The 24,478-nt window shown below is 39.3% G+C and overlaps 1 protein-coding gene across 2 annotated transcripts; it reads right to left on the bottom strand.

Moving 5' to 3' along the window:
• Positions 1-332: 332 nt before the first annotated feature.
• On the bottom strand, positions 333-24,477 carry SMU1 (SMU1 DNA replication regulator and spliceosomal factor). Of its 2 annotated transcripts, XR_012495828.2 has the most exons (13): positions 24,328-24,477; positions 21,291-21,501; positions 19,822-19,974; positions 18,696-18,806; positions 12,991-13,119; positions 11,455-11,574; positions 10,053-10,169; positions 9,310-9,437; positions 8,621-8,747; positions 5,924-6,091; positions 4,122-4,274; positions 2,380-2,895; positions 333-1,024 (listed from the first exon to the last, which is right to left on the bottom strand). XR_012495828.2 is itself a non-coding variant. In XM_074330630.2 (12 exons), exons 1-12 carry the CDS (start codon positions 24,351-24,353, stop codon positions 2,797-2,799), a joined length of 1,542 nt encoding a protein of 513 aa, XP_074186731.1. In that variant the 5' UTR covers positions 24,354-24,477; the 3' UTR covers positions 333-2,796. The 2 variants fall into 2 exon arrangements, 1 of the variants encoding a protein (XP_074186731.1); XM_074330630.2 differs by having other exon boundaries at positions 333-2,895.
• Between the last annotated feature and the right edge of the window lies 1 nt (position 24,478).

Below are 24,478 nucleotides of genomic sequence, written 5' to 3'. Positions count from 1 at the left end.
TGGACTAGCTTAGACTGAAATGCTAGGTGTGTATTGACTTCGGTGTATGACCCTTAATTGTTAAGTCATGAAGTTAAAATTCTGTATTAAACTGGCAAAGAACTTAATTTGTAGAGAAGTTAGTCATTATAGTTGTATTAAGTGGGATTCGTTGTGATGCTTCTGCGTTTATTCTATTGCCTCAATGTTACTAGAAGATGGCATGCTATAGAATTTAGCCTGAAGTATCAGTGCCAGATATGATACCTTTCTAAAGAAGGGGTTTATAATCTGCTTCTTGAGAGCTTGTACTTTTGCATTCCCTTCTACTGTGCCATCTTTTTTTAAAAATATATACAACTATATGAGTCTTTGGTTGCATTTTTTCCCTCTTCTCTTTGGACCATGATAAGCCTCAAGAGTAGTGACTTCCAGAGCAAGCTAACTTAGAAGTTAGAGGGATGAGACCTTTACATGGAGGAGTAATTTGCATGCATGAGATATAAGGAAGGTATTTTTTAGGTATGTTACAGGCTTACTTTAAATCATTTAACTTCTGCTCCACAGTAACTGTAATTCAATGTTAGTAGTAATAACAAATTATAATGAATAGCTTTAATTGTATGTTTAAAAGTCATGTTCACGAGCTTAAATCTGGTATCAGAATTTAAGCAATTCTTGAAATGTATGACTGTCTCCTTAATATACTGATTACAAAGCATTTCCAATGTGTCACCACAGGCTTTTTTTTCCCAGAAGCATTAGCTTTTCACCAAGATAGGTAACTTTTCATTTAACTAGTTAAAATAAGTAATACAAAGAAATAACTATTTAACTATAAATGTTTAATATTAAACAAGAGTGGCAAATGAAAAGGGGGGTGAATAATGAGCTCAAAAAACAACGGGGGGTTAAAAAACTTGGCAGCACTGGAGTGAGAATGGGAGAGAGCTTTTCTTCCTCACCCTGGCAGAAACTGGTCTTTTTTAAAGCATCCTCACTCAGCACTGGATACAGGAACAGAAGGGGTGTTTGATAAAAATTCCTAGAAGGAATAACCAAACGTGTGCTGACTGGGTTCTTGTCCTTCGTGAGCCCTGACACAAAGCATGCCTCTCACAACTAACTGCCAGTTCTTGAGCTCGTGGGTTAAATCAAACCCTAATTACTTTAAGGTTTTTTTCTATGGGATTTTAGCATAAGCTGTTTCCTCTTTTCTACCTTAAACTTTTACTTAAGTGAAGGCTTCTTTTCACTGGGATGGCAGAATACAGTTACGTGAATTCATGGGTTCATGGCTGTGTTCAACTCTCAAACTGGCAGCATATACCATTCTGTCAAACAGCTGCAGCTGCAGGTTTTTATGGCTAAAAGAAAGGTTTTTGGTTTTATAAAGCTGCAAAACTTTCTAAGAACTCTCCCCACTAGTTTGTACCTAATAAATGCTTGTCATGCGGGGTCTCTGGTCCCACTCCCCACATAAGAACACAGGACCTGGTGAGGCCAAAAAGGAACACCCACGGAGCCATAGATGGGGAGTCACACCACTAGTCTCTCTGGCAGCTGGGTTGGAGACACAGGAAGCAGGAGCCACATGATCCACAACCCACCAGCCACTTCTCTGCCAACCAACAACTAACCCCTTGCTAACTGCAATCCACGCTTGCCAACCACCATCCTCTTACTAGCCCCATTTGCTGCTAGCATAACCACAGCAGTTTTATTAGTGGCCAATGGCTCACTGGTTACAGCTGACGGCCAACTAGCCACAGCTGATGGCTACTTACTACCCAAGTGAGCACCTTTTCATGTGAGAGCCTGGAAACTGCATTCCTGGCTGTCCCCACAATGCTAAAATTAAAGGCATAAAATAAAGGCAATAGTTCCTAGCACAGCGCCTTCACGTATCTACATAGGCACTCCATCGTTCAACATCCTTTAGTTGAAACATAAAAGAGACACGTGCAAAATATTTTCAAAGGTTGTTGGCTTAAGTTTTTTCCTTTAGCTAATGGGTAATGATGCACATATCAAAAAAGACTCAGTCTCAGGTCCTCTGCTAATTTTTCTCTGGAGCAATAGCACATTTTCAATGCCAAACCCCTCTTCACATACGAAAGGGCGATGTCAAAACTGAATTCTCGTGGATTCTGCAACTAGTTCTATCCAGAAGATGGACTGACATTCTCAAGTTGGCCAGAACACGTGAGAGAAGGCACAACTAGGAAGGAGGAGAGGTAGATGGGAGCAGTGAAATGAGATCCTATGCAACATGCAACCTTTTCGGTCTCTATTCAGGAACTGACTTCCTGCTATAATTAAGATTCAGGGATAATGTGGAGTCCCACCCACCTCACTAGATTCTAAGCAAATATGTTAACTACATGAGCACTTACTTACATTTAAAAACAGCCTCCAGAAAGTTGTAAAGTTTATTATCTAAAAAAAAAAAAAAAAAAAAAAAAAAAAGATGGAACAACAAATAGCTACTGAATATGGGATAGTTCCTCATTTACAAATTTTACTACAAGGAGGCACATTTTAATCAGCTTTTCAAATAAAAGATTACAGTTTTTCCTAGAAATATGTTTCACTCTCCAAGTAAAAAATTACTGAAAACATTGCCTGTTCCAATTAGAAACAAACGAATACCTTAAAAACATATAAAAAGGTACTACTTAAACATGAATTTTCACAAGCTTATTTTTGTGCCTAATTTACTCAGAAAAGCTGGCAAAAAAAAAAAACCAACCACATATGAATATGTCTTCATTTAAGTACATGCTCTCAAGCTAGTTTAAAAAGAAAAAGGTCAAATTAGGGTTTCCAGAGCTTTAGGAGTCCATCTTCACTGTAAGTAGCAATCAGGTTCTGATGAGGATGGTGTGCGATACCAATCACATCCTTCTCATGAACCTGGAAAAAGTAAAGCGCAGGATTAGGGTATAGAAGTATAAAACTCACCCTGAAGAGGCTTCCAGACCTGAGTGGGAGAGAAGAGGGAAGCTTCCACTTTCACCAAAGGAATCAAACCTAAGGCAGCCTCAAAAGAGGGCTAAGCAAGCAAACCAAAACCTCAAATGAGGCTATCATTGCTGCGCAGATTTTTTTGTCACGTGTGAATACCTGTCCCAAATCATTTTTGCACTACAGCTGCTAGTCATCATCACGATTTTATAAATTCTAGGTGAAAACACTGACTGAGACCAAATGATTCCTTCAACTCAGTGAATTTGGATTGTCCAGGACACTCTCCACCTCACCTTGCTTTGCTCACATCTTAGCGCTGTACCGGCGGCTTCACTGGGCAGGTGTACCAAAGTTCACTTAAGAATGATACGAGACGAGAGATGATTCTCTAATATTGGTATGCACATAATTTTTTATATGTTCACCGTACTACCATACCACTTCTTTCTGGACCACAGAAGATTACATCTTCCCTGCCCCCCTTGCATTTAGGTATGGCTATGTGACTGAATTCTAACCAGAAAAAAGAGGAACAAAGTAATATAGGCTACTTCCAAACGTGGGTCTTAGAAACATCCTGTAAAGACTTCCATCTCTCTTCTGAGATCTTGGACACCACATATTCCAAATGACACAGCTAAAAGATGGAAGAGGACTATCAAACTTGTATCACATGACACAGGAAAGCTTCCATTGTGTTAAGGCACTGAAATTCAGGGATTGGTTGTTAAAAGAGCTGGCATTAATTACTCCTTGCACTGACTCTTATACAGCTGTTTAACAGCATAATCAAATCAATTTGACAGAATAAAGTAAAAGTATTTTGCCTTTGAAAGGAGATGAAGAGAACTAGCTGCATCTCACTCTCCAGTCCCCCTGAGGGAGATATGGCTAATCTAGTTGGCTAGACAAGCACAGTTCCCCTCCGCCTCTGCTTTAGGTACACTTACCCTATCCACCTGAAGCCGAGGGCTCACTGAAGGATGACTTCTTGAAAGAGGAGGTAATTTCCATACAATTACTTACAAGCCCTTTTTCAGTTAGTGATAAAAGTTTTATATTTTTTATACAGAGTCCACACTGACAGCAGTCTGGAAAAGGTTTACTTGAGTTCAGAAAGACACAAGCATTAATGTAATTTCTCTAGATGGCCTTAAGTCAGTAATACTCACTGTCAATGTTCTCTCCAGTTTGCCAGTGACGGTGCTAAAACAGTAGAGCACAAAGTCCTCCCCTACACAGTAGATCCATTCGCCACGGGGGGAAAGGGCACAGCAAACAAAGTCACCACCTTCTCTCTTACCAGAGCTGAAGCTTCTGACAATCTAGATCATACCACAGCCCAAGGCAAAAACAAAACATCTGGATTAACAGTTTTAATGCAGCAGTTTAAATGGACATCTTTACATTGTTCTTTTGCACTTTGGTTCATTGTCATTTATAATTACCAATTCTACTCATCATGTGCTATTTATAATCGTGTCATTTATAATCATCAATTCTACTTGTGCTAAATCCTCTTGCCTGGGAAATATTCACCAGATAGTTACTGGCAGACAGAAATTTAGATTTTGTATATCCCACGTCCCCAATCCTGCTCTTTAGTCTATTGAACCAGTTTACCCTAAAGCAAATTCATTACCACACACACAACAATTTCTAAGTCAATATACCACTGGTTCTCACAGCTCTGGATTCATGCTCCCCAGTTTCTGCTTTCTAACAGAATGAGATCTCTCCCCATTCAGGGTGGAACTGTCTCCAAGACCTTGCTTGCTCTATTTTATATACCATTTACAATCATCATAAATCAAGCTGAAAGAAACCAACCGCAAAAGGTTAAAAGTTTAAATACATACCATTTATACACCATTCTCAAAATGACAAAATTATAATAGTGGAAAACAGATCAGTGGTTAGGGTTGGTGGGGAGGGTTTGACTGTGTGTACAGCATGAGGGAGTTCAGGGGTGATGAAAGCAGTTCTGTATCCTAATTATGGTGGTCACATAGATCTACACGTGAAAAAATTTCTTAGAAGTATTAACTTCCCACCTCAAAATGAATGCATATGAAATCTAAAAAAGGTTTGTATTTAACAGAATTGTACCAATGTCAATTTCCTGGTTTTGATAATTGAACTATGGTTATGTAAGATGTTACCACTGGGGAAAGGGTACACAGGAACCCTGTATACTGTTTTGCAACTTCTTTATGAATCTAAAATTATATGTGTTAAATAAAAGGTCTTTAAAAAGTCAAGCAGAAAACTAGGAAGTGGGCAGCTATGGCTTTATACAGGGGCCCAGCAGATACCGCAGACCAGCCATCTCAACCATGGGTTCTAAACTACTAATTTACCAGTTATGGGGACTAAAGAAACGGAGAGAGTTCCATACACCAGCCCCTGGGTCTTCTCCATGCTCAGGAGAATCCCCAAGTGCCCAGGCCAATATTTCAGTAGCAACAGGACACATTCTTAGGGCTTCAGACCTCAACCTTGATGTTTCTAATGTCCCTGGTGCTACAAAAGTGAGGTTCCTTGAGAGATATGCAGCTGTCCTGATTACAAACATACATCATGAAGACACCGTTGCCCATCTCCTATTAAGTTCCACCTAGATCATGTGGTAGCTAGATGTCCCGAGTTAGTACTTGACATACTTAGCTCCCTCATTCAGACAGGAATTATTATCTTAAAATCTTCAGTGAGATTCTGAAGACGCTTAAAAGCAGGTTAGAGCCTCATTTATCCAAAGAGCATAACATACAAACACTCTGGGGAAAGGAGATAACTTTTGAGAAGCCAAAGAGATGTTCTACAGATGTATAGTTTAAACATCTGAATAACAAATACAGTGTGTGTGGTTTTTGGAGTGTTGAACCCATACTGGGTTACTGGAAGGGCCAGGACCGAAACATGCCGTTTTGGAAATGGCCCACAGGGTCTGCAAAGACACTTTCTGAGCACGTACCTGCCCCTGCATGTTCATGATGACCACTGTGTTTGATCTGTTGCACACCACAAAGTGCTCTGGGTTTTTAGGAAGCAGGATCACACTATTGACAGTGATGTCGGTCCCTGCAGTGCTGCCCAGGGACTTAAAGGTATTTGAGCATTCGGTGGTCTTCATATTCCAGATCTATGACACAAAAATTTAAAGCATAAACATTTTGGGGGGGGTGTAAGAATTTCTAAAGTTTTGAGGTTTAAAAAACAAAAATTAGATTACTAAAAAGAATAAAATTGACTCAGGAAAAAAAAAAAAAGTTCTTACTTGGTTTTCAGTCCAAATACCTAGCATTGCCATATGCATAGTTAGCACTTAGCAGCTATTTGCTGATTAATTGGTATAAAAAGTCACGAAGCTAAATAATAAAAACTTCATAAAATCTATGATCTTTTCCTACAAATTTTTCCTAAAGAGCCACCTATCTCTTTTTAGATGTGTGTCATAAACAACCACAAAGCTGTCCTTACTGACATAAAAATAAAAGGGCCATTTTAGAGTTACATGCTGGGGACCCTATCCTGAGATTCTGATTTGGGGGGTCTGAGGTGGGGCATACGTGTGTACATTTTTAAAAAGCTCCACAAATGATTCCAATGTACAGTTTGAACCACTGAACAGAAGTCACTATGTTAACACATACACATGTGGATGTGTGGAAGTGGAAGCCACTCCTGGCCACTTGTATTACCTCTCCCAACGTTTCTTCTGGTAATAGGTCTCTACCCTAATGCTTTTCACCCTGCCCTCAGGGCTTTTATGACCTGAAAGGGTTAAATCAGACATCATAGTTACTGACACCTGAGATGTGCTTAGAGAAGAGATGACCCAAATATTGATTGTAGGGCACTGCCTGGACACCACTCAATGAGGTATAAAAGCCTCAAAGGCACGGACTATATTGCATTTCCTCTGTACCTTCAACAGAGCTTAGCACAAAACAGATGTTGAATACCTATAAACTGGAGGAAATAGTTGTCCCACTACCGTGTTTCCCCGAAAATAAGACCTAGGCGGACCATCAGCTCTAATGCGTCTTGTGGAGCAAAAATTAATATAAAACCCGGTCTTACATTATAGTAAAATAAAACTGGGTCTTATCTTAATTTTTGCTCCACAAGACGCATTAGAGCTGATGGTCCGGCTAGGTCTTATTTTCAGGGAAACATGGTAGTTGCACCAGTGTTTATTAAACACTGTTATCATCTGTCCCAATCTCCTCTCTAAAGCCCAGTTGCCTAGGAGAGAAATGAACATTTTAGAGACCAAGAGTTCTAAGACTTCTAGTGTTTTCTGTCCAAAATGTCAGGGAGATGCTTCACCCCACGCGTTGCAAAACTAAAGGAAAAGACCTCAAAACAAAGCGGCCTAGATAAATGACCTCCCGATGGCATTTTATATATTGTAAGGCCCTATACATAGCACAAAGAGGGCAAATCTCATGACTAAAGTACTAAGAGCTCTATGTATTTCCCCATTCATCCCGAGGAAGAGTACATCTCCTGCCCTCTGGTTTCTGGTTGGATTCCCAAGTCATAACAGGCAACCTCAGAGGGCTGTTTAGGCCTTTTGCCTCAAAGCACTCACATAAGGCAATTGAAAAAAACGGTCCAGAATGTAAATGGAGTGTCTCAAAAATCTCCAGCAATTTCCTCTTTGGATTTCTCATCTTTTCTAGGAAACAAGGCCCTCTTAAGACAACTAAATCTCTTAAGGTATTAAAGATCCATTACTTTCAGCGGAGAGCTTAGGGAAGTAAATAAGTATCTGAGAGGGGGCTTAGTTATACTCTACGCCTATTCTGTTCTTCTGTAAATGCTGTTAGGAAAGCCCTAAAGGGGGGATCTGGGATGGGATGAGGCCATGCAACAAAAAAGAGATCTATTTTGGGGCAGCTGGATGACTCGGTTAGAGTGCGAGCTCTGGACAACAGGGTTGCGGGTTCAATTCCCACATGGGCCAGTGGGCTGCACCCTCCACAACTAGACTGAAGACAACGAGCTGCCACTGAGCTTCTAGAGGAGCGGCTGGATGGCTCAGTTGGTTAGCGCTCCAGCTCTCAACAACAAGGTTGCCAATTCAATTCCCGCATGTGATGGTGGGCTGCGCCCCCTGCAACTAAAGATTGAAAATGGCAACTGGACTTGGAGCTGAGCCGCGCCCTCCACAGCTAGACTAAAGGATGACGAGTTGAGGCTGGTGGGTCCTGGAGAGGCACACTGTTCCCCAGTGTTCCCCCATAAAAAAGAAAGAAAGAAAAGAAAAATTGGGGCAAAAGACATTTTAAAAAAAGAGATCTATTTCTTTGGCCACTGAGCCCTTTGTGAATTTGACTGTTGCAGGTGGACCATACCTATGGCAAGATCAAATTTAACCACTGTAAACGGGGGATGACTCAAGTTTAGGATCCCACACCCTTCCTCTTTTCCTACACATGATAAAGTCTGTTTTCATTTTATAGATTTGAGATTTGAGGTCCCTAGGCCAATAGGAATTATCCACAGAATATTACTATTGTCTCAGACTCACCTCAATTATAACTCAAATAGCTAGTCAAGAGGCTTACGCCACCACAATTATCACAATTACCACCAATGAAAACTGCTCAACGGGCAAAAATGAAATAGACACCCCAAAATAAACCAGTAGCAAATACTTAACCTTTACAGTGCCATCAGAGGATGCACTAATAATATAATGTCCATCTTGTGTAAATGTTGCTTCGTTAACAAAGGAGGAATGGCCACGAAATTCCTTCAGCGTTTTCCCAGATTTTAAACCATGAATTCTATCACAAATAAAAGGAAATGAAAAGAATAATTAATATTCTATATATTATGTTTGGGACCAAGTGCTGAATGCATTTTAGATGAATTATGGAAGCTTATACTATTATGTGTAGAAAGAGGGCTATGCAATTATGTATGCAGTATAATTTTCATTATGTCAAGCAATCAAACAAAACCAAAACAAAAGGTGGGAACAGAGACTAGAAGAAAATATGCCAATAATACCATAGACTTCTGTTTAGGGCCAGACTTCTAGGTCTTAGCTGGCTCCCAGGAACCTGTATTTGTAAAGTGATTCTGATGCAGGTGGGTCCACAGACCACACTTTGAGAAACATCAAACACTGCTATCATCTTTTTCTAATCTCTCTTCTGGGTAGAGACACAAATGGAGAACATAATAGCACTGTGTCAGCTGTACTCTGAGGAAATTAAATCTCTCATATACCCTCCTTCTCCACATAGCATCATCCTGCTAAAAGCATAAGGAATCACTAATACCTCCCTCCAGAGCTTCATCACATCAAACCCAAGTGAGGGCAACTTGAAGATTCTTACTTACCTAATTGTCTGGTCAAAAGAGGCACTAAGGATCTGACTGCTATCCTTAGAAAAGCTTAGACAGGTAACACCTTTACTGTGTGCCCTTTCAAATCTCCTTAAACACTGTCCACTTTGAATCTTCCAGACCTTTATAAAAAAAGGAATAGTGAAAACTTGTAAATAAAGTGTCCCACTAGCCCACAAGGCCAAGCAAGATGCCATGCTCACAAAACAACATTAAAAATGCATGCTAATAGCTGAATAAGATATGTCTGGTCCACAAAGTACAATGATAGCTGAATCCTGTGAAACTTAAACCTCTTTCCTTTTAAATTATTAAAACAAAAATTTAGACGCTAAGTTCACTTAGCAGAGACCATTTCTGTATTTTATCTAGCCCAGGGCGTTTTACCATCAATTAAGTACAAATCAGAGCTAATCAACTGCAGACCATTCCATTCCCTTAAAAAAAAAAAAAAATTACAATACATCATATTATACTTAGGTGAGCCAAGGTGGTACAACAGAAAGGGCATGAGCAAATCTAAAATGAAGCCCCACATCTATCACTTACCTTAAACAAATTACTGGACCTCCCTAGGCAGAATTGTTATTAGGATTAAACAAGAAAACGTGACTAGCACAAAGTTGATGCTCAAGAAACAGTACCTGTTATTAAGCTGAATATCATATGTAGGACACTACCTCATTACAAAGCTCTCAAAACGTCTACATACAAGAGTTTGTGCCACTAATCCATACCTTGATTTTTCCATCTTGGGCCCCAGTTGCTAACATTTCTGTATCTCTGCTGAAACACATGCAGAGAACAGCATCATCCATCATCATGAAGTTATCCTGGGCCTGGTACTTCAGATCCTAAAAGAAACAATGATAAGCAGTTACCAAAATAGCAACACAAAAACCCAGTTACCCCAGATTTCTACAAACTCATTAAAAGCAAGGTAATGGCTTATACCTAATCTCAATCTCCAAAGCAAACAGTAGTGCCATGCATATATGTCCTAATGAACAACTGATAATGCTGGGAATAATTTTACACAATTCAAACTAATAGTGGAAAAAATGCCAACATAATACCCTACATCTTTTGCTTACTGATCTTTTCTAAGCAAAATTTCCCAAGTTTCATACTGCACATCTTTAGTAAATCTGAATTTATTTACTTTAGGGGTATGATGTGAAAAACTAATGTTTTTTTGCCAAATTGTCAGCTACTTTTCCTAAACCATGTATTTACTAACCTATTTATTTGTGATGTTTCTGTTATCATCCATTATTGTTCCAACTGAAGTATCTTTAATTTTTTTCTAATTATAAACTGAGAGTACTTCATGGTTTAAAAAAAAAGGCAAACTATAAATATAGAGAGTAAAAATTACTCATAAATCCACTACCAAGTAGAATTTGCTCTATAATAAAGATTACATTTTAAATCAGTGGGTAGTCAATACACAGCTATTTAGGGAAAAAATTAAGTTGGATCTACACTAACTTTATCTACCTAAACAAATTTCAGATGGATAAAACATTAAACACATAATGAAACACAAAAGGACTAGAAGAAATTGTGGAAAATGGATAAATATGACAATACAAAAAAATTTTAGTCTATAAAGCAAAATCGTAAACTAATTCAAAAGACAAAAGTCAAAACTAAAAATATTTGTAATAATACATATTACAAAAGTTGATTTCATCAAACTGTAAAGAGCTCTCACAAGGCAGTTAAAAACACTCCAAAAGAAAAACAGGCAAAGGATATGAACAGGCTTCACAAAATAGGAAATAATGGTGGCTTTTTACTTATAAAAAGATATTCAACTTCATTCATAACCAAAGAAATACAAGTAGTACTACAATTAGGTAAGATTAGAAATAAAAATTGCTTATATATACCCAGAATATTCCAGGAAGGTTACGTAAGAAACTGGTAACCCTGGCTGGACTAAAGAAAGGAACTGATCAGCTGAGGGACAAGGGTGGGAGCAAGACTCTTTATCAAACAACTTTTCTATTTTATAAAATATTGTATCAGATGCACGTATCACCTATTCAAGATATAAATTTAAATTGTAGAAATAACAATTAAAAAATAGATAATTCTCCCACTAGAAAAGTTAACATATTTTAAATACTTTACCTTCCTGATTTTTCCAGTTGTAAAGTTCCATACTTCAATGAATCCATCAACAGACCCAGTGACCAGATACTGACCATCTGGAGAAAATCGAGCACACTCCACATGTGATTTCTGACCAAACTGTTTCAAATGAAACAAGGAAACAGATGCATTTTTATCTAGTGGACTTAAAGCAATTCCCATTTTAACCTTTTGAGAAACCATGCCCTAGCATAAAGTCATAGCTAGTTATTATTACGAAGTTTTGGAGGGACGTTTCAGTACCGGGACACAGGGAGATTGTGGATATATTTTCTCTGAGCAGTTTTACGTCTAGGCTCTTGGCTGAAACCAGTTTTTTAATGTGAAACTGATATTTCCAAAGAAAAGCAAACAAACTATCTTAGCATGGAATTCAGAACAAATAATCCTGTTAACTCAAACAATAAATTTTTACCAGAACCAGCCAGTCAGCATGACTTTTACACTCAACTTAATATGACATAATATGTCCCTGTTATGCAACTGGAGAAAAAAAGTTCATTTTTTTCAAAGTAAACGTCTACACTATTTTATAAACAAATTTTCCATCACTTTCTCTTCATGACCTTCATTTAATCAAGTGATAATGTGTGACAGAGAAGTAATTAAAGCTGATATAGACTGCCCGAGAAATGTACCCTAAGCATTTAACAGCAGTCATGCTCCCAGTAGCAAGTGAAAACTACAGGACATTAGACAGATGAGAACAGAGAAACGCTGTTATGAATTTCATTTTAAATGCCAAAAAGGAAAGTGTTTGTAACAAAAATTTTAGCCCAGCAGTATAATTATATGGATTTCTATTTTTCTCAAGGTTTCAGCCAGGATAAAAGTACTGCTCGAAAATATCTTTACACACAAGTCAAAATATAAAAGCCAGAAAAGACAAATTCAAAGCAAACCAAAGTCAAAGATTTGAGGAATATGAATTATTTTTAAACCCATAAATTCAATGGGAGCAAAAACCCAAATAGAAACTACAACATAAAGTAGATGTTGAAGTAGCAAATATGCTTGTAATTCTGGGAACTGCAGCAATTACCTGATTGTGCTTTTTCCTAGAAGAGTCTCAGATTTTTTTTAAAAAAGAACCAGCCGTAAGATGATAAAAGTTATTTTGTTCAAACACCACACAAGCCCACTTTACAATCCATGCCTGGTACTTTGCCTGACTGAGGCAGGCAAAAACACAAATACTGAACAAGACAAATAGAAGTGCATAGTTAGTCCCGGGTTTAACCAAAAGGTTAACCATTCTTCCAAATGCAGGCTTCCTGGAAGCAAGGGCAGATGATGGGCCAGATGTCAAATGTATGTCTACTTGGTTATATATCTGATGTGTGCCAATGCTAGGCCACAGGACGCCAGGGGTCACCAACAGCAACCCTGAATGTTGACAGAGCTGGAGAATGAATTCTGCTCCCAACCCAAGCTTCTGGCATAGGGCCTAGCTGGGCAAGCACATATCGAGTCCTCAACAAATGATTACCAACTGCTGAGTGTCTAAGGTCCTACCTTAATATGCCTGCTCAGCTGTGTAGGAAACTTTTCTTCTTCTACATCTTTGACAGCTGCTTTGCCGCGGAACAAATCTATGGTCATGCCAGGAGGAAGCAAGCCCTGGTGCTGCTGCCACTTCAGTGCCTAGGAGAAAAGAAATGTACAGTAATCCCCTTGGGTGCTTTTAAGATCTGATCCTCATTGCTCAGACAAAGCCAAGCCCGTAAGGATGAGTGAGGTTCACAGGAAACTGTGAGCCATCCAGACCCAACCATCTCTGGCCATCTAAACAACATAATCTGTGCTACTCTGTGTGTTCTAGGAACACAGGCTGAGCTCAGGGTGGAAGGGGACTCTGAGAGCCAATAGGTCCATCTTTCCACACCTATTTTCTTATAGGTGTGACTCTTATTATATAATAAAACAAAATTTGGAAAACAGAAATCTCCCATAGTGCCAACATCCAAATACAGCCACGTTAGCATTTTATATTACTTTCTAATACTCCCCCCTTACACATATTTAATTAACATAGCTGTAATTACACCATATGTAAAATTTTATATTCTCCTGTTTTCACTTAACATCAGATCACACTATGCCATAACTATCATTTCCATGGCTGTAAAATATATTCTATCTAGTGGATGTTTAACAGTTTATTTAATTAATACATTAATGGACATATACACCACTTCCCATTTTTCACTAATCTAAATAATGCTACAACAAACATCTTCGGACATGCGGCTTTTTCTATTTTGGGGATAGTCCCACCTTAGAATAGAGTCCTAGAATAGGAATTACTGAATCCAAAAAAAAGAATACGAATGGTCAAGGCTCTTGATATATACTGCCAAACTGTTTTTCCAAAAAGCTGCAACTTCAATAGCGCTCACAATTGCATTATGGGCAGTGGAAAAATCATGGACTTTGGAGACAGATGTCTCTAGGCTAGATCATTTGCCAAATGTTATTTTGACTCCCAATTTCATTAACTGAAAAAAATTTTAAAAAAAAAGAGCCTAATTCCCAGAACTGCTGAAAGGATACAACAAAATAATATATGTAAAGTCTACATAATAGGCATATGATCAACGTCCATTCCTTGTCCCTTTGTTATATCAAGAACACAACAATTTTAGATATCATTTTTAAATTTTGCTAATTTAATGAGTGGAAACTTATACCCTGCTTTAATTTAGTCAGCTCTCCAATTAGTTTGAACTTTTCTTCAAGTTTATTAACTACATGTATTTCCTCTCCTGTTTACCATTTATTCACATTCTTTGCTCAAGGATCTATCATAGTCTTCCTATTTTTCTTATTAATTTGTGAGCTTTTAATGTGATCAAGGTATTTGTTATTTATATTTGCAGAAAGATTTTTTTTCCCAATCTGCCTATTTTTGATTATAGCTTTATAGCTTTCTTTTTATCTTGTTAAACTCTTCAGTAATTAAATTTGTTGACCTTTACCTTGGTGTCTATTCCCTAATCATAAGAAGTCCTTCCCTATCAGGAAGTCTGATATATCGGGGTGTCAACAAAATGTATATGCATGACTTGTATTCATCTTCTGTTACCAGTATATACTGAGTATTACAATTTTAATAGTTTTTGCCTTTTTAAAAATGTGTATACATTTTTTTGGTACCCTCTGTATTATCTTCTAGTTTTTATATTTTCTTAAAATATTTAACTTTCAATCTATCAGAAATTATGCTCTATAAAATATGAGAGAAGGCTCTGATATAACTATTTTCCTCCATTCTAAAGTAAGTGCCCCAACACCATAAACTGAATAATTTTTCCCTACTCCTAGGTTTTGTGACATTGCCATGATCATCTAGTAAATTCTTATAAACAATGGGATCAGTTTCTTACATTGTTGTTGCACTGGTTGCAACAGATATTCTAAATACCAAAATGATTCAAACTATGAACCCTCATTAAATGCTTCAATATTTCTTGGACTAATATGCTCTCAACATTTTTCCTTTTTAAAATTTCTTTGATGAACATGCTTCCAAGTTTATTTTTCCAGATGAACACTAGAATTCTTTTGTGAAACAGTTCTAATCCTATTTGTGATCTTTATTATAATTGCCGTAAATCTAAGAACTGACATCAACAATCAGTCTTACCTAGGAAAATAACTGTTTCACCATTTATTCAAATTTCTCACTTCTCTTGTAAGTTTTGAAGGGTTTTTGCCTTTTTAAAAAATGTAAATCATCTACAGAAAACAAACTGAGGAGAGTGGGGTTGGGGAGCTGGGTGAAAAAGGTGAAGGGATTAAGAAATACAAATTGATAGTTATAAAACAGTCACAGGAATGTAAAGTACAGCATAGAGAATATAGTCAATAATGTTGGAATAACTATGTATCATGCCAGGTGGGTACTACACTAACTGGGGGGAATCACTGCATAAATTATATAAGTGTCTAACCACTATGTTATACACCTGAAACTAATATAAAATAATATTGAATGTCAGCTGCAACTGAAAAACAAAGGGAAAAAAAAAAGGAAATCGGGGCCGGCCCGGTGGCTCAGGCGGTTAGAGCTCCATGCTCCTAACTCCGAAGGCTGCCAGTTCGATTCCCACATGGGCCAGTGGGCTCTCAACCACAAGGTTGCCAGTTCGATTCCTCAACTCCAGCAAGGGATGGTGGGCAGCGCCCCCTGCAACTAAAATTGAACACGGCACCTTGAGCTGAGCTGCCGCTGAGATCCCGGATGGCTCAGTTGGTTGGAGTGCATCCTCTCAACCACAAGGTTGCTGGTTTGACTCCCGCAAGGGATGGTGGGCTGTGCCCTCTACAACTAGCAATGGCAACTAGACCTGGAGCTGAGCTGCACCCTCCACAACTAAGACTGAAAGGACAACAACTTGAAGCTGAACGGTACCCTCCACAACTAAGACTGAAAGGACAACAACTTGACTTGGAAAAAAGTCCTGGAAGTACACACTGTTCCCCAATAAAGTCCTGTTCCCCTTCCCAATAAAATCTTAAAAAAAAAAAAAAAAAAAAAAAGGAAATCACCTATTTCCCACAAAAGTGAGAGCTACAATTTTTATAGTGTATGTTGTTGCTATAAACAAGAGCTTTTTTTCCCCTGAATTTTCTAACTGGCTACTGCTGATATATAAAAATTAAATCAACTTTTGTATTATTTTATATATGGCAGTGTTACCAAACTTGTAAATTAATTATACAGTTATTATAGTTGAAATATATAATGCTTCTAAATGTTATTAGTTTTATTTCTTCCCAAAATTCGTGTTACTTGTTTTTCATGTTGTACTGCAATGACAAGAAAACTTATATCTCCTCAGGGCCTCTCTCCAATCAATGTGTACTCTCTGATGGCCTTTACTCTTAGTTTATAATAGTTTCAAATCACTTCCATCTTTAAAAAAAAGAAACTCCCTCATTTACTCTCTGTTCATTAACTATTGCCCTCCCCTCCCCCCACTGTCATCATTTTCCTTTAACAACCAAGCTTCAAGAGCCATTTACATTCAATGACTTCACTTCTCAGTTAATTCAAACCTAACTCATTGCAACATAACTTCTCTCGCCCTTTCCACTGGAATGCATCTCAGATATCCCAAAGCCAAAACCAGACTCCTTTCTGAACCTAAACTTCCTCATGTTCTCTGCTACTCTCGACCTTGATGACCACTCATCTTCCTGAAATTCCTCTCTTGGCTTTGCTAACGATATTCTCTTGGCTTCCCTTATATCTTTCTGGCTGTTCCTTTCTCTGTTCACCCTGTTGACTTTAAATGCTCCCTAAAGTTTTCTTCTCACATTTTTACCTTTCTTATTCTACATGCTTTCCCCGGGGAATCATACTTACATCTATGGCTTCAACCACTATTGCAATTTACGACTCTATAACTAGCCAAAACCTCATGGTTGAGGCCAGATTCACAAATCCCAGTATAGTAGTCCCCCTCATCCGCGGGGGATAAGTTCCAGAACCCCCCATGGATTCCCGAAACCTCAGATAGTACTGAACCCTATATATACTATCTTTTTTCCTATACATATATTCCTATGATAAAGTTTAATTTCTAAATTAGGCACAGTAAGAGATTGACAACAACCAATAAAATATAACAATTATAATATACTGTAATAAAAGTTATGTGGATGTGGACTCCCCTCAAAATATCTTATTGGACTGTACTCACCCTTCTTCTTGTGATGATATAATACAATGCCTATGTGATGAGATGAAGGGAGGTGAATGACAGGCATGTGACATAGTGTGAGGCCACTACAAGGATTACTTAAGCACAAGCACTGGGATACTGTGATAGTCCATCTGATAACCAGTACAGCTACTGAGTGACTAATGAGCAGTAGCGTATACAGCGTGGATACATAGACAAAGGGACGATTCACGTCCTGGGTGAGACGGATCAGGATGGTGCAAGATTTCATCACACTACTCAGAATTTTCCATTTAGTATTTTCAGACCGCGGTTGACCCCAAGTAACAGGAAACCACAGAAAGTGAAACCGCGGATAACGGAGGACTACTGCACTGATACTGGACATCTCCATTTGTATGTCCCATAGGAACTTCAAAATTAGTACATCCAGAACTGCTGCCCCTTCTCCAGTTTCTCCCTCCATCCCAAAGACAGCCTGCACTTCTTGTATTCACTCAAGCCAGAAGCCTAAAACGGCAACTCAGAGCAAAGCCTCACTCACTCCTCACATCTAACCAATTAAATGTATAGGAACACATGCGTTTATTTCTACTCTCTCCAGAAACTCCACTAAAGTGACAATAATAAAAGAATAAAAAGAGTACATAGCCAAAAAGACAAAGAGAGAATGAAAGAAAACAGCAAAAGAGAAATGTTAAATTTCAGAAACTGAAAAGTGAATGAACCAGTGGCAACCAAAAGAACTGAGAAAAATGAAACCGAATTATACAAGGCGGGGATGAGGAAGCCACAAAAAGCAAGCCAAGCTACCTTGAAAAATTCCAAAAAGTTTTAGGAATTGGAGACACCAAACACCCCTCAAGGGTAAGGCAGGAGATGAGGTAATGATAAAGTCCGTATTAAGAGCAATTAGCTCCCAGGGCCTCGCCCAACAACTATGCCATCAGGTGACTATCTTGCCCCTGCCTCAAGAGAAGTCAGGTGGTTTGTTCTGTTATAAAACATCTATCACTCTAGGTAGCTTTATAATAATGACAACACTAGTAATACTACTACTAATAAAAAAGAATCCCGATCAGCAGCTACCATTTACTAAGCGGTTTACAAGGTGTCAGGAAACACAGGAAATGCTTTAAGTGCTATATGGATTATGTCGTTTAATCCTTACCACAACACCATCAGTAAATGGAATCAGAAAAGTCAGGTAACATGCCCAACACCACAATGCTAGCAAGAGAGCTTGGATTCCAACTAGGGAAAACATCTGTTCCAATTTGCCTGACACAATGATCAACAGCGCCCTCACGTTATCCTGGATGGAATGATCAATGATATGGTCACCCTAATTCTGACTCTCGAGCTTATGCCCTTAACCACTCATCTATACACTGCCTCTCCCAGGAAAGATGAGGGTGGCATGGCACAGCTGTTAGTACAAGCACCTTCAGTACTTAGGATGTCTGATTTCTTTAGCTCATACATATAGTTTACATACAGGGTAATTTCAGTTTCACAGACGTTAATTACCTGTCCCAGCAATGCCATGAGACGAGATGGAGGTACCACACTGACCTCCCCAGCTAAGGCCTGGGCAATTGCTGCTCTTCTCTTCTCTTTGCTACTTCCATCTGGGTACGCCTGAAAAGGGAGAGGGAGGAGCATCATTTTCAAGAAACGGCTCCCAGATATAAGTGTGCTTATTTTAAAAAAACAACAACAATCATCATGCAGAAACATTCAAAAAGGAAAACATGAAAGAAACTACCCAGTTAAACATGAAATTAATTAAATCAATTAGGTTTTTCAAATGACTTCCCAAGTCCATCCACTTGCATTTGAAAAGTATGAGCTGGGAGAGAACTGAGGTCAACCAATCCACGCTATTTCTGAAAAGAGTCCAAGTAAACCACGCCAACGAAGGGCTGTTTCCCAGAGTTTAAAAAATCTGCAGAGTCAAGGATTCTTTTATATTCTTTGGTAATTTCTTTCAGTCAAATGACCCCCCGGCCCAAAAGTTCTTGACCACTTCTAACAAATCCTGTCCTGGTAATCTAAACTTCTTTCCGTTATCCTCCTGGTTTCTGTGCGTTTACCCTAACTTTCCATTATCCAACGTCTATTAAATTCCTCCTCCCATTTAGACTAGTAAAAGGCTGAGTGAGAAAGAATCAAAGTATACAATAAGGTTTTGAAAGAATGAAAGTATCAGTCACCATGTTCTCCCAGTATGCATAATCGGCTGAGAAGTAAAAGCACAAGCTTCTAAGAATTAAAAGAGCTGGGAGGAAACTGCAATGGTCAGGGACAAGGGACACAAATGCCCAGAGAATATACCAGCAGTCAGGTAGCACTTCAGGACCAGACAAGTACTTGGGCTAATGGGGAAATGATACCAGAATAAATGTCCTGCTTCTTTACTAATTGACACACAATCCTCTAAAATGGGGTAGGCAGGGAAGGGAAGACCCTCCAATACTCAGAAAACAAGATTATTCCCTTTAACATATGCAAATTTCAACCAACATCTACAAAAAGTATCACTATCGAAAATTAAATCAAAATCACAAAACATATCCAATAAAATGATCTTTACAATTACATTATTGCATGTTTTCAAAGTTAACAACAGTTTCTTTTTTATTACCGGTCATACCTCACGAGGATCAAAATAAGACCTGGCCAAGAGGTTCTCCAGATGAATATACCGTTCTGGCTGCGTTTGTTTTAACATGATCATAGGGTCAGTCTGTCTCAGAAGTGACCTGGCAGCCCCCAATTCACGGAGCTCTATCAGTTCTAGAACCACCTGGATAAGTGAAAGAAAATGGCTGTTTCAATGCATTCTCTTAGTAACACTTCTTTTTCAGTATGCAGAAATGGCCTGTCAAAGTGATTTCCAGTATTGGGAAATGCCCCTTTCACTAGCATATTCAGGTAGACAACTGAAGTAATTGTAAGTAATGACTTCAATCCTTCACCTTCCACCTCCATTTTTATCTACCAATCTCCTCTCCTCTCAGGCCACCTGTTCAGAATATAGATGCTGAAGAAAAATAAAGATGTTCGGAATATCTCCATGAGCGCCAGAGAAATCTTTCCCCAAATACCAAAATTCTCTTTGGGAAATTACTGAACTCTTATGGATTGTAAAGAAACCAACTAACTACCCTATTTTTATACACAGCGCTAAATTCTTATTTCCAGAAAGTCCATTCTGCTCTGTTGTATAATAAATAATAAATGATCTTTTGTCCTGGTTTCCCGGCATGGAGCTTCTAAAACACCTGAAATTTTACCAGTGATAGGAGTCTCTCTGTTATTAATGAGCCCCCTGCATCTCGCCTGAGTTGGTGCTAGGAAGCTAGCTCAGGTTGGGGGCTGGTTACTGAAAGGCCAACCATGTGATCAGAGGGTTGAGGCATTGAGCCAACCCAACCTCCAGGAGCGCTAGGAAGTTGGAGATTGAATGAAACCCCAATAAAAACACCAAAGGAGCTTCCTGGTTGGTGAATACATTCATACACCAAGTAAGAAAGGCACTGATTCCATGGGGAGAGGGCCCTGGAAGCTCTTTGTTCAGGACTCTGCCAGACTACCCTACAGTGATTCGACATTTGGCTAGTCCTGATCTCTATCCTTGATAATAAAACTGCAGTTATCAATATAGTGCTTTACTGAGTTCTGTGAGTCATTCTAATGAATTATCAATTCATGGGGACCCCCAAATTTGTAACCAGTTATTAGTAGTATGGGTGGCCTGAGACCCCAAAGTGCAGCTGGTGTCTGAACTACGGGCAATCTCATGGAGGACTGAACCCCTAACCTGTGGGGTCTGCACTAACTTCGGGTGGATAGTGCCAGAACTGAATTGCAGTTAGTGTCAGAAAAATTGGTTTCAGAACAGTTAATGTAATGATCACTTAAGAAATCATTTCAATTTGGGAAAATCTTGGCTTTTCCAAGAGAGAAAAAAAATACCAAGTATCACTCAAGCCTTGACAGTGTAAGTTTTAAGGACTGTTACAGTCCTTATAGTGCTTGAAGGAACGCGCAATGATGCTTCCCAGTTAGGGGGCCCACAATAAACCAACCCCCAGGGCTCAGCATCACCTCCACTCTTACCTGTTCATAGAGGTCAATGAGGGTTTTGTCTGGCAGTTTCAGAGACTGTATAGCCTGTAAAACAGTATCCCAGTGGCCACTATTAATGTCAGCCACAAAACTCTCAATGCTGTCCACAGTATTCAGGGACACAGTAGTCTCTTCCTGTAAGGTGGCTAAAGCCCGATGTAAACTGTTCTCCTTCAGGTACTGCATGATAAGACGGATCACACTGAAAGAAAAAAGCAAGTCATCCAGCTCAGGGATCCTCACTCACCAAAGAGGCCACAAAATAAAGCCCACCCCAGCTTATTTCTCTGACTCAACCATCTTCCTTTCACTACCTACTATCCATTTCTTTATCACATAAGTAAAACTTGCCAAAAATCACAAAATCTAAGTTACAAGGGATGCTGGGAATCACCCAGTCCTAACTCCATCTCAAAACTAGGAGAACTGGGGTTCAGAGAGGGGAAATAATTTGTCCAAAGTCTCACAGTCATCTAGAAAGCGAGTTGGTATCAAGGTGACTCTCCTACTTCCAAGGCCAGAGATCTTTTTATTATGCCAAGTTTTTTATTAATTTGTACAATTATATTGTTGCACACTGTTGTAAAATATTTAAACTTAGTCTAGTTATTGACACAAATACTCTAAATGCTTGTGGGATGATTTGGTCCATTTTTTAAATGACAACCAAAAAAAATATGAATTGAGATTTTCTTAATAGGAATTTGTTGAACACAAATGAATAGAGCTACACTATATATAAAAGTAAAACAAAGCTGTATGTTCTCATTTGCAAAAATAATACCTACCCAGTGCCTTTATTACCAAATTTTCTGAACAAGTGAATTAAAAACATTGTAAATTCAGTTCCCTAAGGAAAAAACGAGCCAGATTATGCCAAATATTGAGAATAAACAACCACTTTCAACGTGTGCCAGAAAACTTATAAATTATTTAGAATAAAATAGTTACAGTTAAAACTTCTTGATCTTGAACTTAATAATGAGTCTTGTGAAGAAATCTTCCATATAGACTGCAAAAGTTCACTGTACAATGCTGTGACACATTTGTTTTCCTTCTCTTTTTTAAAAGTACCTATGTGACTCACTGTATTTCTACTGGACAGCACTAGTATAGAAGGTTATACTGTTTTGGTTGGAAGGGATTTCAGATTGGAATTTAGTGAATTCCCTCTCCTGAGGAGAAATAATAATCATAAAACAGCCTATGTTTATTATGCGTTTACTATACACCAAGTACTATTCTAAGCATTTTAGATATACTGATTCATTTACTCCTCAAAACAACTCTATGAGGTAAGTTATTCCCATTACGTCCATTTTACAGATGAGGATTTCACCAAGTAACAGAGGTAAGTGGAAAAATGAAGATTCAAACTGGCAGTGTGGCTCTTGAGCATACATCCCTGATAAGAAAGCAAATACACTCTTCTTAAAAACCCCTGCAGAAGGAAACTGATTCCTGCTACTTGCAGTAGTCTTTCCTCCCATGGCCCCTTCAAGAGATACCCAGGCTTAGATCCCTGCTATTCTAGTACCTACTATCCTCCTTAGCACACTTCCATTTGCACTCCCAAAATAGGACACTCTCCCTGTAAAGACCTCATATGTGACATAACCAAAATCAAATTTACTTCTTTCAAACACAAGGTAATACATGAAGAGCTAAAAGCTTTGGCGATTGCTGGGATTTGAATCAGAGTTCCATCACTTACTGTGACCTTGGGAAAGTCAGTTATCTCTGTGCCTGTTTCCTCGTCTGTTAAGAAAAATATCTGCCTTGAAAGCTTGATGAAACGGTTGACTATACAGCTTATAGCATGAGTATCATAGAAAATACTTACTAAAAAGTAGCTATTATTACTAATAAAAATGTGCAGCAGCCCAAGGCTGGGAGAATGGTCAGTGTCCACTATTATTCAGGCCCCAAAGCATGGAATCCTTTCCAACTTCAGCCGTGACTTTGTCTTCACTCCAGCAAGTCTCTATCACTCTTCTTGGCTTTATTTTTCTCCACAACACTTATCACCATCTGATAAGCCTCATATTTTACTTATTGTTTTTGTCTGTTGTTTGCCTTCCCCAGTCACCATGCACATTCTATTACAGACAAGGATTTTTGTCTGTTTTGTTCACTACTGTGTCCCCAGGGTCTAGAACAGTACATAGTAGAGCTGAATATTTGTTGAATGAATAAACCTCCGTTCTTCCTATGGCAAGTCTTCAGGACAAGTCCTCTCCCTTTCACTCAAGACACAAATGTCACATCTGATGATTTAATTAAGTTTGGGCAAGGGCGAGGTGGAAGACAGAGTCCTGGAGAAGATCACTAAAGACCTCCTTTAGTCACTCATTAGTCCCCTTATTCCCCCAAATTTATCATTCTTCTGGCCCAATCTCCAGATTGCCTCTCTCCTTTGTAGCTACACAGAGCTCAGACTAGCCAAAATCCAGCGCCAGATAGAGCCTGAATAAATAGCTCGTCATTCATTCTCTCCAGACAGTAGTCGAGCCTCTGCGGTGTGCTAGGCACTGGGACCATACGAAAAAGGAACCCCTCGGCGCCCACGCAGGCTAGTAGGGCAGACAGAGATACAGTGACAATACTGGGTTAAGTGCTGGGCAGAGGAAAGCAAAGGAGCCATGTAAGCACAGAAGAAGTGAATCACACTTGTTTAACAGGGCGGAGAAGAGCAGGAAGGCTTAGAGCACAAGACCCCTTGTGCAGACAATTAGAGTCAAGAGAGGATGCGTAACACGATCAGTCACACAGCGCGCCAGCACTCGGGTCGCAAGGCGTAGCCCTTCTCCAGCCCCGCGCCGCCTCCCACCGGGCTTGGGGCTTCTCGTCCGCTACTTTCTCATGGGCCCGCGTCCGAGGTTGCCAGATGCAAGGAGCTGCTTTGTGAACAAGGAAATGCCCCCCCACTCCCTAGCCTCTCAGACGCCTCTGCCTGAGCACCTTCCACCCCGCACCCTTCACCTCCCGGCCCCCGCCACTTCGCGAACACCGCCACCGCAGGACTCACTCCGAGGACTCGATTTCGATCGACATAGCGTTATATTCACGGGCGCAGAACCCACTCCACTCTCAGGCCTAGTCGCGCAACGCAGAACGACAGCTCCGGCGGCCGCCTTACGTCACTTCCGCTCGACGTCTGACGCCGGCCCTGTCGGCGA

Source organism: Rhinolophus sinicus, chromosome 16, assembly GCF_057876585.1.
Source record: "Rhinolophus sinicus isolate RSI-liver-muscle chromosome 16, RSI-T2T, whole genome shotgun sequence".
Taxonomy (NCBI): Eukaryota; Metazoa; Chordata; class Mammalia; order Chiroptera; family Rhinolophidae; genus Rhinolophus; species Rhinolophus sinicus.
Note: the sequence above shows the minus strand (reverse complement) of the source record. Positions and strands in the feature narration are given on the sequence as shown.

Excerpts from the sequence above, each read along its gene's own strand:
- SMU1 (XM_074330630.2), bottom strand. The coding sequence starts at position 24,353 with ATGTCGATCGAAATCGAGTCCTCGGA. Across the intron at positions 21,502-24,327 it reads ATCGAAATCGAGTCCTCGGA|TGTGATCCGTCTTATCATGC; the intron begins GTGAGTCCTGCG and ends TTTTTCTTTCAG. Across the intron at positions 10,170-11,454 it reads CAACTGGAAAAATCAGGAAG|GATCTGAAGTACCAGGCCCA; the intron begins GTAAAGTATTTA and ends TGTTTCTTTTAG.